General features: G+C 36.4%; 1 protein-coding gene across 3 annotated transcripts in view; it reads left to right on the top strand.

Moving 5' to 3' along the window:
• The window catches only part of PTPRN2 (protein tyrosine phosphatase receptor type N2), a 632,482-nt gene that overhangs the window by 210,788 nt on the left and 406,653 nt on the right, over positions 1 to 15,041 (top strand). For all 3 annotated transcript variants that reach the window (XM_088055089.1, XM_088055102.1, XM_088055094.1), the window contains 2 exons: positions 9,916 to 10,033; positions 14,808 to 14,970. In XM_088055089.1, coding sequence (XP_087911215.1) covers positions 9,916 to 10,033; positions 14,808 to 14,970 — 281 coding nt within the window. The remainder of the gene's footprint in view (positions 1 to 9,915; positions 10,034 to 14,807; positions 14,971 to 15,041) is intronic.

Genomic DNA, 15,041 nt, shown 5'->3' on the forward strand with positions numbered 1-15,041 from the left:
ACTGCTCTCGGAGCAATCAGATTGATTGCTGAAGGTTTCATCTATCAAGACTGATAAAACATGGGGGGAGCACTGCTGTTAATTAAAGCTACGTTACATTTTCCAGTATTATTTATATGTCTATGGAGTAGTTTATAGATGAATAGAATAATCAATGTTCCTTTTTTATTGCATTTTATGCCTCCCTTAAAAAGAATTAATATGCGGGTTTTGTTTTCTTAACATAGGAGAAAAATGCATGTGACATTTAACCAGGATACCCTGAGGATGTGGAAAATAAGGCACATGACTGTTCTACCACATCAAAAGTATGGTAATAGGTAGCAGTCGATTATCTAGAAATATATCATTATTTCTTAAAGCTGGGAGCCACTGATCAGAAGACTTAACATCTGTAACAATACTAACAGTGAGACATAAGAGCTGCACCACCAGTGATTTTGTAATGCTCTAACATCATTGCTGCTTCACTTCAGTGTTGCTTTAAAGCAGGTTTGCTGCTTTTCACAGCATTCAGAGCTGCTGATGAACAAATTTCTAGGATACATGGTGTTTTTGAAAGTATATTAAATTCCTTGATATTAGTTACTAGTCCTTAAATAGTAAAAATACACTGAAGTTAGGAAGAAATCCAAGTACCTGCCTCTTAGCTCGTGCCACACTGTAGTAGCTGCTGGTGAATTCTGGTTTTGCCACTGTTCCTTGTTTATGCTAGCCCAGTTCTACAATTTTCAAATGCCTCGTGAAATGCGGTGCAACTTTAACCCCTGAAATTGTGTTTTATCTGTAATACAGATAGAGAAATGAGCCATGGGGCTGGTGTTGCATTACAAGTGGAAGGGCAGATCCAAGAGAAGCATGAGTGCTTCTGGTCCCCCTTCCTGGGGCTCCCTCTCTGTGGCTCAGCCTGCAGGTCCAGGCTACACTTCAAACCCTGGTTTGTTCCCAGAGAGAGTTCTCTGTGTTCACAGTGAGCACAATGGGAGTAGCAGGTCTGTGCAATTAGTGTTAGACCTTAGTGGCATGAAATTAATGGAGCTTTTATTTTAGAATAGTTGGATTTTAGCTGAGCATAGAAATCACAAAGATTAAATTTCTCCCAGGACAGACAGGAATTTTATGTCCCCTCTGTATGTTTTATTTTCGTGTTATGTCATTGTTCCTTTTTTGGAAGCATTTTGTTAAGGCCAGTTTCCAGTAAATTACATTTAAACCTAGCTGCTCTTTACAGTTAAGAGCAAAAAACTGATTAAGTTTTTTTGAATGATGTGTTATGAGTAGATGTCAACAGAAACTGTTCTCATAAAGACTCAGATTTTAGGGGTTTTAAGTTCATATCTAATGAACTTGTTCCAGCTCTTCTAGTGCAAATATTTTAATTAATTGACAGTCTTTTTCAAAAATTAATTTAGAGATTAAAAAAACCCTTTTTTAGTAGCATTGTGGTATACTGTGGTAAAACTGAGTCACAGCTTTACCATATTTTAAGTGTTCAGAGAGCTCAACCCCGGAAAGCAGTAAAGAAACAATAGTGTGTGCAGCTGACAAAGAATCAGTGTGAATCCATGAATCAGCACTATATGAATTGTCTAAAAATGTTATTAAAGCTTACTGGGGTATTAACTGCATGAAACAAGGGAGGGAAAATGAACACCATGTTGGAAATCATGTCAGTCAGAGATTCCCTCATGAAAGCGGTACAGTAATTTTTTAATCGGAATTGAGTCGTAAATCAGAGCCCTGAGATGTAAAGACTAAAAAGGTTTTAATTAAAAACTTATCTGTCATTCAGTGCACAGTAATTGCACCCTCCATTGCAGTTGGTTGGAGGGTCAATACCCAAAAATTGTATGTGCACAAGAAAATAAAAAAGACGATAATTCAAATACTTCTGCAGCTGAAAATGACTTTCAGGGTTGCACAAATTCCGTGTGTGTATTTTCTCTGCACGGGGTGAATTAAAAATGAAACCTGAGCTCTAATCAGATTTTGGGGGAACAGCATGACCTGCAGATTGTTCATCTTTGCTGCAGGCAAACTGACTTGGCTAATGCAGTTCCCTGGAAAACTCTGAGCTTTCAGCCACCAAGATCCTCACAAGGTTCCTAAGGGAACCCTCTCTTCTGCAACTGCTGGGCTTTTATTAATAATAATAGCAACAATAACAATTATTGTTATTGTTATTGCTGTAGAAAGAGACTCTGCAAATGCATGCAATATATGGCCTCTCTCAGGAGGAATTTACAGTCTCAGAGAAATGGCTTAAAAGTGGAAAATGAAAGATATGGTTCTGCAGAAACTGTGTGTAGAGTTTCTTCCAATCCTTTAGAATAAAAAAATTACCTTTTATCTACTTTGACTTGTATTTGTAGTAATGCAGCACAGAGTGAGATGAGCAGTAGACCTAAGGCCCTTCCTAGGGCAAGTGTGTCAGGAATATCGAATTTCCTCATGGGATAGACTGGGAGTGTCCTGGAAGAGCCTTTGCTGTGGCTCATTTGAACCCTCCCTCCACGCTGCTGGTGCATTGCCGTACTTTGGTGAGAGGGAATTTTGTTCAGAACCAAAAGTGGAGGTGCCCTTGCAGCTGCAGCCCTCTCTGTGGAGCCCAGGGTGGCACCCCTGGGTACTGGCTCTGCACGTGCAGCTGAGAGCTCTGCTCTGACAGCCGAAAATTCATCTTTCACAAACATCACTGAGAGTCCAACAGTTACATAAAATGGGGGTGAAAACCACTATGTGGAGCTGAAAGAACAGTCCTGCTCATAAGCTTTTATAAATACACGAAGAACTGTAGGTCTGAGATGAATTTGCAAAAATGTATCCGCTTAATTTTCTGTACTGATTTAATTGCCATTAAATTGCCACATTTTCAACCAGTTCTACCTTGTTACAGGTGATGTTTTAATTCCCAGACTGAAGACACGTCAGAAGTCCTTTCTCAGGAACTATATTTTTTGTGAAATAAGGCTGTCTTCCTAGTGATAGCATGAAATGAATTGGATAAAATAAAATGACAAGGAAAACTTGCTGATTTTTAAAATGCATTGATAACTACTATCTGGACAAAATCTCCATTCTTAGAATTTTACAGTCTAGCATTACAACCAATTTCTGCATACTTACAGAGATCCTGTATTTTAGAGAAACTTTGAGTTTGAATGAAAGTGAAGAGTGGTGTAAGGTATCTTGGAAGGGAATAATAAGATAGAAAAGAGAAAAGAACAGAAGAATTAAAGTAAATTTGACAGGAAAAAAAGATCATCACTTCTTATTCTAAAAGAAGATGTCAGAGGATTAATGTATTAAAGAGCTGTTTTGCAATGTGGAACTAACATCAGAGCTTTTTGGGTTAAATTTGGAATACTTACATGCATCTTTGGTGTGATTGGAAGCTACTGCATTTGGGTTCAAAGCTCGGTGAAACAAGCAAAGTAGCTCATCTTTATTTTAGAGTCACTATTTAGAGTGCATGTGAATGTTTCCTCATGCTCATGAAAACTCCTTGGGCTGACAGCACAGAGGAAATGTCTGTGCACAGTCCAGGGACAGAAGGAAATGGAGAACTAGGAGGTGCACCTTTACTCACCATGGGTTAGAGTTGATTGTTTTTTTAATAAATATGTCACAGCCTAGACAGGGCAGAAAGATATTCAAGTTAGAGATGGGATTGGCCATGAGTTAAATTAAAGTTGAACATCAATATGAAGTTGTAATGATGCAAGACAACTTCCCTTGCTAAAAAAGCATTTCTGTGAATAGAGTGATAGGCTTTTGGGTTGAGGGTGAACAGTTTGTGGGAAGGTTTATATGACATGGTGAATAGCATGGGATTCATCTCAAGGATTTGGGAATCATGTATCCATTCTGCTGTAGTCTTTGGAAAGTAACCTGCTCTGTGTGGAAGTCTGCAGATATATTTTGCATTATCATATTATTCTTTTATTACTATCAGATCCGGTGGCAGAAAAGTCTTATGTAGCACTTAGAAACTTTCTCTTGTAGAAACCCAATTATTTGTAGCTCTCTGCAAGAGCTGAAAGAAAGGTAAGGAAACATTACATACTGAGTCCTGTGAGAGTATTTTATAATCTCCTTGGCAAATGAAGCACTCATTTGGCTTTTTCAAATAATAGAAAAATTTCAAAAACTGAAGAGAAAAGCCTTCCCTCTACCTTCTGGGATAGTTACTTAGAGTAAATTAAAATCAGGACTGTAAGCAGATCATGGTTGTAATTTAATTCTATGGAGATTATCACTTTTATGTATAATAAAACAATATATGAAAAATTGAAGCCTTAATCCTTAGGCAGCCCTTTCATCTGTTCAATAAAATAGAAGCTCTTTGCCTGTGAGTGAATTGCTGCTGCATGCAGCAAATGAAATTCTTCCATATTAGAAAGGTCTCACTAGAAACTCTAAAAGAAGGCAACAAAGTCATCAATGCAAACCTGGTACCTGGCAGTGAAAAAGGGAATGAAAGAAAAAAGCTCCAGAGGGCTTTCAGGAGAGGATGACCACCAGCTGAAATGGACTGGACAAGAGTGGTGGTGACTACTTATAACCCCCAGTCATTTCTTCAAATAAATTCTGAATCAGATTTTCATGTCATCTAGAAGGCAAACACAAAGTTAGACCAGAGCAAAAAAATCCAATTAAAGTTTTTCTGGAAGTGTAATACAGTGTGTTTTGGCAGACTAGCTTCAAATTTTATAGAAGAGGTCTAAGTCAAAATTTTCACTAAAAATGAATATTCCAGTACAAAGGAATGGGGAAATTAAAAGGTTGTGGTTTAAGAGCTGGGTTTAACTTCTCTGTCTCTATTTTTGCCATTAACTTGTCATTTCAAGTTGTATTGCAAAATTGCTTTTGGATTAAGTTTCATTTTAAGAGAAAACACCAGGATTTTATCTTTTGGCTGCAGTCTTAGGTAGGGAATACAGAAACAGCAATTGAAAGACTGAATTTTGTTGTACACAGCAACCTCATCATTAAAGCTGCAATTTTGACTTAGCCAGAGCTGAAATACATGAACATTATTGGATACGTCCTTGAGCTCTGAAAAGGGAGGTCTGGAATGAGAACAAGTGCGGCTCCTCTGGAGAATGTGGGAAGGCAGCCTGCAGAAAGGCGTGTCTATACGTTACGTTGACCTGTCTGTTGTGAAAATAGGGAAGAAAGCAAATCATTCCCAATTCTGCAGACGTTCTGACAGCTAAAGTAGGCATTAACAATTTGAAACACATGGCATGGGGGGTGAAAGTCTCTGAGCTCTACAGCTGAGACTTTCCTGGCTGAAATGAAGTAGCAGTTGAAGGTAGCTCAGAGAAAAAAAAAATATTTTTAATCTACCATATCGGGACAAAATACCTAACATTACCAAAAACTGGAGAAAAAAATACTGACACCACTCAAAAATAGTACCACTCCTGGCTTTAATTCTGAATAATTCTGTGGGTTTTGGGACTTTATAAAGGTGATTTTCCTGACAAAGAAGGATCAAGTTTTAGTATATATGTTTCTGCAAATTTAGAATAATCTCCTGTCATTTTTAATGAATTTGGTATGTAAAAATAATTTTGTTGATAATATATTGATGCAGAACTAGTAATTTTAGACTTTGATTGGCACAAGAGCTGGAAGAGTCAGACAAAGGTTCTGCTGGACTTGCCTGCAGAGCGCTCTTCAGCCTCAGCCATGCTGGTCAGGAAGAGGGTCAGGAACAAAAGCAGGAAGATTTACACAGTCAAATCTCTGGGCAGTGAGAACTGTTGTTTCTTACACTGAGCTCTTCTGATTCACACCAGAATTCCTCCAACTGTTTTTCTTGCTTAGACCTTCAGAGGGAGGGAAATGAATTTTTATGAGTAAGTCTGAACTAGAATAAGTTTAGACAGAGAAGTAGCAGATAAATGTTTTCAAAAGCTGTTGTTATAATTTACATGAATTAAAGATGTGGTCAGGTATATTTGGAGAGACATCAAGTTTCTCTAAGATGGAAAACAGAATCAAAACCACACAAAAGAATGCAATTGCTAAGAAAAAATGATCAGCTGGAAGGAAATACATATTTGAATTTTGAGTATTTTTCAGTAATTCTCTGTAATTGCTATAGCAGCAAAGGCAATAAGTAAGTTGTGACATTTTATGTTGAATTTGAAAATCATTTTTATTTAAATTTTGTAGACAGAAGCTAACATCTTCACCACTGTGAATGTGAAACTGCCTTCTTCACTATTTAAACTGCTTGCTTTTGATTTGATTTCAACTAATAATTCTTAGAAGAGTACTCTCTGTCGACATAGCCATTGCTAAGTGTTGAATATAATGGAGACAAACAATTTTATTAATTTTGTGGTTGTGGGTAATAATAATAATAATAATAAACTGTGATGTGGAAATGAAAGATGTGGGGAGACACTTTATGATATGAAAGACTGTGTCATATCCAGATGACCTCCATTAGATTTGACCTTCCAGTTGGGTTTGATAAAGGTATTCATTTCTTGTCTTCACGGTCTTTATACTGGCATTCCCTTTTCACATACATTTAGGTTATGGAGTTCCAATTAAATTTAAGAAAAAAAATTAAACATTGTACTTCTAAACACTAAATAATTAAACAACATACTTCTGTACGGAAAATGTACCAATGGCTGTTTTTTTGGGGTCTCAGTACTACCCACTAATAACCTTCAACTTGGGAGCAGTTTTGTGTCTGCTGCTGCTGTTGTCACGGTGTTTGCGTCATTTCAGTGTCCGCCAGGCTCCTTCTCTTCCCTTGACATTGTCCCTTTGTGGGAATTTGGGCTGGGAGAGCAGGGCCTGGGCCTTGCAGCCGCGGGGGGCACGGTTAATCAGGGCCTGGGCGCTGCTCCCCATCAGTGACATGGAAGTAATGCGTGCACAAGAGCTGTGATCCTGCTCAGCCACTGGAGATAAATCGTAATAATTGGGTGGCGAGGCTGGGGCTGGTGCAAGGTGTGACGGCACGGACAAAGGGAACAGGAAATCGCGATACGGCGTCATATGCGTCTTCTCAACCTTCATTTTGATTGCAGCTGTCAGCGTGCCATTATGGCTCTTGAATGTGCTGTTTTATTCAGCTCAGTGTGTGGGAGATATTTTTTTGAAACTGAAACAATGCTGGAAAATGACTGGCATGAGGTTAACTTTAGGCAAGCTGCAGCTCCTGAGATCGTTGCATAAGAGACAGCAATATTAAATTACTGACAAGGGGGATTTTTGAATTAGTTAAAATTTGTGGTTTTCATCCTTGTCTTGTTCTAACACTGAAGTGAGTTAGGAGTGCTAGAGATACAGCTGAGAAGGTATATTCCCTTAAATCTAGTTCTTTCTAGCTTCGTAACAAGTAGTCTGTTTTTCTTTCATCTGTTTACTCTTTTTTAGTGCCACAGTTACATTTTTTGCAGCATTAAGGATGATAGTGCATCTTTACTGGTTTGAAATGTATTAGGAAAAGATGTTAAAATACTGAGGCAGGAGAAAAAAAACACACTGAAGGTAGCAGACAATCTCAACCAGTGAGAACAGGCATCACAGTGGTTCCATATGCTCTTTTACAGAAAACATTGGGGTTTGTAGGCACGAAAGTCTGTATTACTCAGGACTCAAAGAGATCAATTTCTCATCTGTATGCAGGTACCATGGATAAACTCTTCTTGCTTTAATTTGAAAAGAGCTCTTCAGAATTATCCAATGTATTTTTCTTCAAAGTTTATGTTACTTATTGTGTATTCTTTAGCCTTTAATAGGGTTGGTATTGGCCTAGAGGTAAAGAATGCAACTGTGTTAATTTTGGACTCATAGTTCGTAAGTTAGTAGTTTTAAGGTTATGCTAATGATTTTACTATATATGTATTTTAGCTGAACTTTTTACATTCCACATTCACCTAAAATTGAAAGTTATCTTAGTTTTTTTCTCCTTCATGAGATTATAAAACAGAAATTTGTAGTGCTAAACAACAGAGAAGCTGAACATATATACATACATAGATATAAACAAATAGGTATGGAATATATCTCAACTCTCTTTTAAAAATCATTTTAATTACACTACATCAAAGTAATCATAGGTGCATGGTGACTCACTTTTGTGTGTTCACATAAAAACATGCTCTGAGCAGCCTTAGATTTAGATTTTTGAAACTATTTGAATTCATCTTCTTACATGGCATCTTTGAAAAGGTGATATTTGCATTTGAAAAGGATGAATCAGAAATAAAACCAGATTACATAGAGACAGATATTATTTCCCCTCCCAAGTGTCTGGAGTCATTTACTGTAGCCATTAACATCTAATATGGCTTCAGGTGAAGTGTTTCTTCAATAAACTTGAGTAACATTTTTGTTTAAGGAAGGAGAAGGAAGGATCAGAAGTGGAATATTAGAAAGTTTTTTTGTTTGTTTGTTTGTTAAAGCCTTCATGCATACTTATATTGGTTCCGTTTTTTTATTATTATTACTTTAACTATTGAAAAAAAAAATGGGATGCAGTTCACCTAAATCTTGCCCAAATGGAGCCTTTCTTTTTTCCGCCCCTCTAAATCTTGTCTAAATCAAGACCACAGCATAGCTTTTGTGCTTCCTAGCCCTGCCTAAATGGATACTGAACTTACTTGTCTCCTCTCTAGGATGAAAATTTGATAAATATTAATGTAATTTTTACTTCTGAATGCTCAGAATTCTCTCTGGCAGAACAGAGAAATGTCCTATTTAGGCTTGTTTTTTTAATTCTAGGATTTAGTGAACAGAGAAATAAATCCCCTTCAATACAGTGGAAAAATCTGAAGAGCCATGGATAAAGCACCCATCCAGGTAGTGAAGGGGCAGAGTTCCTCTGAGGCTGAGGGTGCTTTATCTTTACCCTAAGGGTCTGCCTACACCAAAAAATCTCATGTTGATTCCAGATGGTGAAGTTTATAATTTTACATAAAATAGGGACTGAACCAGAAATCCTCTTGCCAAGTTCTAGCAACTTCCCTTTCTGGTTCTAGAAACCAGGTCCGACTGCCTGCATCTGGTGCTAGAGAGGATTTTTCTTTAGGTGTTTTTTACAGGAAGGTACTATCAGGATAACCATATCTGGAACTTGTACCAATATTCATTGAGAGATCTGTGGTGTTTGGCTGCACAGGGCATAGCAGCAGAGATTCTCTTCAGTTGTGTGATATTCAGTTATTAGATATATAGAGATAATTGCATAGGCAAATTCTATGGTCTGAAGTGTTATTGTAACGTAAAAATCTACAAATCAGGTAACAGTTACATTTGGGATTATGTCATTATGTCAAGTATAATTACCATGAGATTGGAAGTGCATGTGCTTAAGGAGTAATCACTGTAATTTGCCTACATAGTTGTGCTCCCCCCTTGTTGAAAAGTTCTTTGTCACAACATTTAAATTTAACTTAAATTGACCTCCACGTGTGTTTTAGTTGCAGTTCTAGCTCCTCAGTGTTCTAAACCTTAATGTTTGATGGGGAAAACAGAGAGAGGGCAGTGTGCTGGGAATGGGGAGGAAATGAAGCAACCTCTCCACAGACTCCAGCTAGTGGGATAATTTCCATAGCTGTCCAAAATAACCCTTTTTTATCTATTAAAACTGGTTTTCAACTAGCTAAGATTCTGCTAAGACCAAAGGATTTCAAAATGTCCTTGTGTGATTTACTGCGTGCCTTCCATTGCAAGGAGGTTTCATTAGCAAAATTTCATTAACAGAATTTCATACAGAAGAATCTCTAGTTCACTCAGGTTCCAACTGAGTGAGCCTTCTTTTTTTTTTTTTTTCTCTTAATGTTGTTTATTTAGGATACATTTTTGCCAAACTTCCAAGTTACTAAATAGTGAATCTTTTTAATTCTGTTTTTGTTTGTTTGTTTCATTATTTATCAGGTTTTACCTGGCGAGATGATTACACACAGCATGTTATTGGTCAGGAACTCTCAACCATTCACAAAATCTACAGCAGACACCCTGATGTATTTGCATCTGAAAGATCTGACACAGGAAGGTGAGTCTTCTGTAATGTTTTTGCTTGGGTTTTGGAAAGGTTTGCAAATGGTCAGAAAGAGGTTGGCCCAGAAGCAGAATTTTAAAAAAAAAATCACAAAAGCTACTATCTATATGATAAAGGTGTCCACCAGTGTCCAGTGGACAGAATGAATTGAAACCCTGGACCTTGTTCTTCTGTTTATCATCAAGTTAAGGAAATACACTTTCTATTGTTAATTAAGGTGTCAGAATTCAAAACATCAAGCCTTTCATTCAGCTTATGCACTGTCAGTGTCAGTTCAGCCAAGCCTATGACCTGCTTAAAAAGACAAACTTACAATAGCTCAACTACGGGAGATATTTTATTCTGGTCTAAGCATTGAATGACATTCTGAGGGACTAATTATATTTTCAAAGTCAAAATCTTCTGAAACATGCCTATAGTTGATTTGAAGTACATAGATTCCTAGTGGTAGCTGCAAAATTTGTTCAGGAAGGAGAGGTTCCAGCAAGTTCCCATGACAGAAAACAATGTTGGGACATGGCTTGAAAGGTATTGAGGGCTGACTTTGCAGAAATTGGTTGCAAGAGACACATCAGTAATTCTGTGGAATTATATGGTTGTAGAACCTGCAATTATATCACCTTCATATACAGTTACACATATGAAGAGACTCTTTTACCTGGTATGTACTGTCCTACAGGCTTTTAAGTGCAACCTAACCACACAAACCCCAGAAGGAAATTTTAGGAACAATTAAAAATGACAAATTTTGCTTTCTCTTACATGATTTTAAGAAATGCATTCTCAAAAGTAGTTAAATTAAAAGAAAGGGCTTTTTGTTAAAACAACTTTCATCATAGTGGGATAAATTTGAGCTTTGAGCCTTGATGGGCAAAATATTGAATGTTAGTATTCAGATCTTCATGTACTGCAGTATGTGGTTTGCATATACTGCAGAATAATTTATTTTCTAAATTGTTTTGTTCTGGAAATAAAATGCTGTGTAATTGATACTTCCCAGTGTCTTCAATTGTGTTTGCCTCATTTTTTTTTATTTAATTCAGACACTTTGACTGTATTTCACGTGATTGCTGATTCAAAAGCATTTTTAAAACCACAGCACCATTTCAGAAGTGCAGTAAGGTAGAAACTTAACTTCTAAAGAAGATAGTGATCTAAAGATTCCCATAAAGGTGATAACAACATGTGGTTGAATCCATAAACATGTTTTCACTGCTTAGATACACAAAATGTCAGTATTGAATGGATTACTCTCAGTAGATGGTATCAGAAATGATCTTCAATATCTTCTGGGGATATTATTTTTAAAGGGAATACCTAAAATTTTTATTCATGAGAGTAAGACAAAAGAGGCAAAATTTCCACCAGATCAAGGTCATATTGTGCAGTATTCCAGATTCATAGTTATATAAAAATGAAAAATATAAGAAGACATAAGAAATTATTTAAGATTTAGATTGAAAACAAAAGCTCAGTTTTAGGAATTCTTGTTTTTAACAAGTTTGAGATGTTTTACGTTTGTAACTATAACTATGTGTTAGAAAAAAACTGCAACATTTTATATATTGAGACTTCAGGAACATCAGAATTTCAAATGTGTTCACGTAAAGCAGTTCCTATTGTGGATAGATTTTCTGCAGTCACCAAGCTGTGCTTCTGAAAGCATTATCTTATGTGCCAACAGTTTAAAGCATTAATTGATTTTTTTGGTTGTCCATTTGCAATGTGTTTTGTAGGTCAGAGAACAGTAGGAAATCTGGTGTCTTGTAGATTCTGATCAAGTGTGTTATATGTTCAGTGTGCTCAGTGTGCTTGCTAAAATCTTATCAGATAATAATTAAATAATTTAAAAAGCAACTTAGAGTAGGTATCTAATTATCAAAGAAACATTATATCAGGAAGACCTTTTATTAAGGGTAACGTGTGTAATAAGACAATATGAAGTCATACTAATGAGTCATTAATCCCCACAGAGCTGGTGAGAGCAGGAAAATAGACTCAGACACTTGAAAGGTAAATTGACTTAGGCTAAATTAGTGCATAAGAAATCTGATGAAACAGAAGACATGGATTTCATCTCAAAAAAAAAAATGCTGAAACTGGGAGTTTGATTTCAAGATGAAAGTTCTTTCTTTTTTGGCTAACTGGAGTGTGCTTGGTATTTCCTGGGTCCTTATTAGATTTCAAAAAACCCTCTCTTGAAAGAGGACTCAAGATAAAGGAAAAAAGTCCATTCTGCACAAAGGAAATAAATGTCAGTTGTGTTCATTGGTGCAATTAGGCAACACCACAAACGTTTCCAGCAAACTTCAATGTATGAAATGGGATATAGTATTATTTCTATAATAAAACCATAATTAATTCAGTAATAAGATACTCTCAGCATTTAAAAGGGAGATATTTATTCTAAAATTTGTGGTATCTATTAATTGGGAACATTCCAGAAATAGCAGAGGTGCAGTGGTTTAGATAAATCCACAAAAAAAGCTTCTGAAATGCTAGATTTTGTAGGAAATACATAATTATTTCTGTAGATAAATAATTATATGTGGCATTGTCTTTATACTCTTAAGTTCATTGTATGCAAAGTCATTTCTCAGAGCAAATTAAAACTTCCAAATAAGTGCACAAAAAGAACTCATTTGACAGTCATTTCTCCTACTCACCAAGTTCTTTTATATATTTGTCTTTCATCCATTTATCAGTATGACTTTGTCATATTTAAAAGAAATATTTTAATTTAGTTGCAATAATTGGTCATTTTCATTCCTGAGTTAACGAGGTGATATAGTGGTGAGCTACAAAAACTTTTTAAAATCTTTCAGATGTATTCATAGTATCTTATTAAAGCTGTCATCAAATGAAACCTAAATCTTTGTAGCCTTTTTCATTTTAATTGTTTAAATGTTTATAGCATAAAATATTACATTTAATGTGGAATGTAAATATGACTGCAATTATTGTCTCCATATGAAAAATGAGAAATTTTGGATCCCAGATTTTACTTCCACCACCAGTGAAACTGACTATATATTGAAAATAATGGTTTGAAAAGCCAACCTAAATACTGTCCTTTGTACATCCAGTTCCTGTTAGCTCCAGTGGAAATCCTTGGGGCAGAATTCACTCTGTTTATTTTTTATTTTCTCTTCCTTTAAAAATTAGTGAAGAAAGCAGAAGATAGTTGTTGGAATTAATCAATGAATGAAAGATGAGTGTTGGCAACTGGGATCCTTCCTATGAAGAAAGCCTGTTTGGATTAGTTAATCTCTATTGGAGCAGAAAGCACAGCACCCAGGTTTCCCTAAAACTGCAGAATAGTTTTGGTCTGGCTTTAAGCTGAAAAGAAGGTGGATAATGTTACCTGCATGTCCATGTTCCATCAGAAGGCAGATTTTAAAGCTCTGGAATAAGAGAAAAGCACAAACAGCATGGGTAGGAAGCAAGGCTGATGGTAAATGATACCAGGTTTGCTATAGTTCTCTCTGCAGTAACCCTTCTTTTTCCTACAGTTTGTGTCCTGGTAGGAACCTGCTGTTAGACACTGGGGAGAAATGGAGGATTTTTCTGGTGTTTCAAAGTGAGCAAACCTGTGAGCACTGTTGGTTGCAATGCCACCACAGTAAATTAGTTTATTAATTACATCTATTAGTACTGAATTAGTAGGGACACAAATTTGGTACAACTGTGAGTGTGGAAGGAAGTCTCTTAATTTTTGATTAAAGTAATATAATTAAACCCCAGCTTTGGAAAATGATATAATGGTGCTCTCTCAGGCTGTGCCTCTACATTCATGCCAAGATGTGGGCTGGTAGAATAAAATTTTATTTACAGTGGCACAGAGGTGTTGAAAGTCAAATTCATTTACTGAGCTGTAAAGCTCTTCCACCTGGAATTCTTCAGTGGAGAAGTGTGTGGGCATGTGAGTAGGAAATGGTGACACCAAAAGGTGATTTCCCTCAAACAGCTTCGCTCACAGGGAAGGAAGAGGGCTGGGAACTTTCTGCTTTCTTGCACAAGGAATGAAATAGTTACCGATGCTGACATTTAAATTATCATCACCATTTACGTGCTGTTGAGATGGATGAGGACAGCTGGTAATAATTCAGATTCATTGCACACAGCACTCTGAATCCCATATAAACACCTCCACACTGCCATCGTTTAATCACATTTCTAGCTTTTCTTTGCAAATGTCACCAAAATCTATCTAAACCACTCAGGAAACACCACTATTCTGTGAATCCTAGGCACATGAGAAGATCAGAAGAGATACTTGTTCCATTTCATTATTCCCTTTTCAAGCCTTTCACTGGAGTTTACTTGCTCCACTATTTCTGCATATCCAGTAGTCTTTCTTCTGTTCTTTACATTGGTGCAGGGCCAAATGGATATTGAATATCATCATCATCCAGCAAGTTTTTTAAATCTTAGAACAATCTCATATTTCTTTGGGGTGCAATCTAATCATGTGCATTTTCTTTTTACAAGCATTTTCTTTTCTTTTGAATATGGCTTTGCCTTGATGTGGCATTTTACTTGATTTACTTTAGAATCGTTAACTTTGATTCATGAAATAAATTGTTAATATTGCAAGATTTTTTGACTGTTTCTGCTGAAACATTGACTTTTCTATAGTTTTATGGTTGCTAAGCTTTTGAGTGACTTTTTGTTATGTATTGAACGACAGCAGCGTGCAGTACCTTTTTAGTTGGCCACTTTGTCCATTGGACAGGCTGGTAACCTTTTCCTTCCTTTTGCTGTGCAGGACTTTGGGACAGAATGAAGACAATGAAAGAAATTATGATGTAGAAAATGATGTGAACTTGGCCAAGTCTCTTCAGCAATACCTTAAATATCTCAGAATTCTCTCCCAGTCTTCATCTAAAAATTTGTATCCAAGGAAGACAAGTGACAAAGCTTCTGTCAAGGTAGTATTTTTAATGTGGTTATTACATTTTGTGATTTTGGCTTCCTTTTTCTCTGAGTTCTCATCTTTGAA

This window comes from Pseudopodoces humilis, chromosome 1, assembly GCF_049639895.1.
Source record: "Pseudopodoces humilis isolate 2021_Gansu_Grassland_sample_001 chromosome 1, ASM4963989v1, whole genome shotgun sequence".
In the NCBI taxonomy this organism is placed as follows: domain Eukaryota; kingdom Metazoa; phylum Chordata; class Aves; order Passeriformes; family Paridae; genus Pseudopodoces; species Pseudopodoces humilis.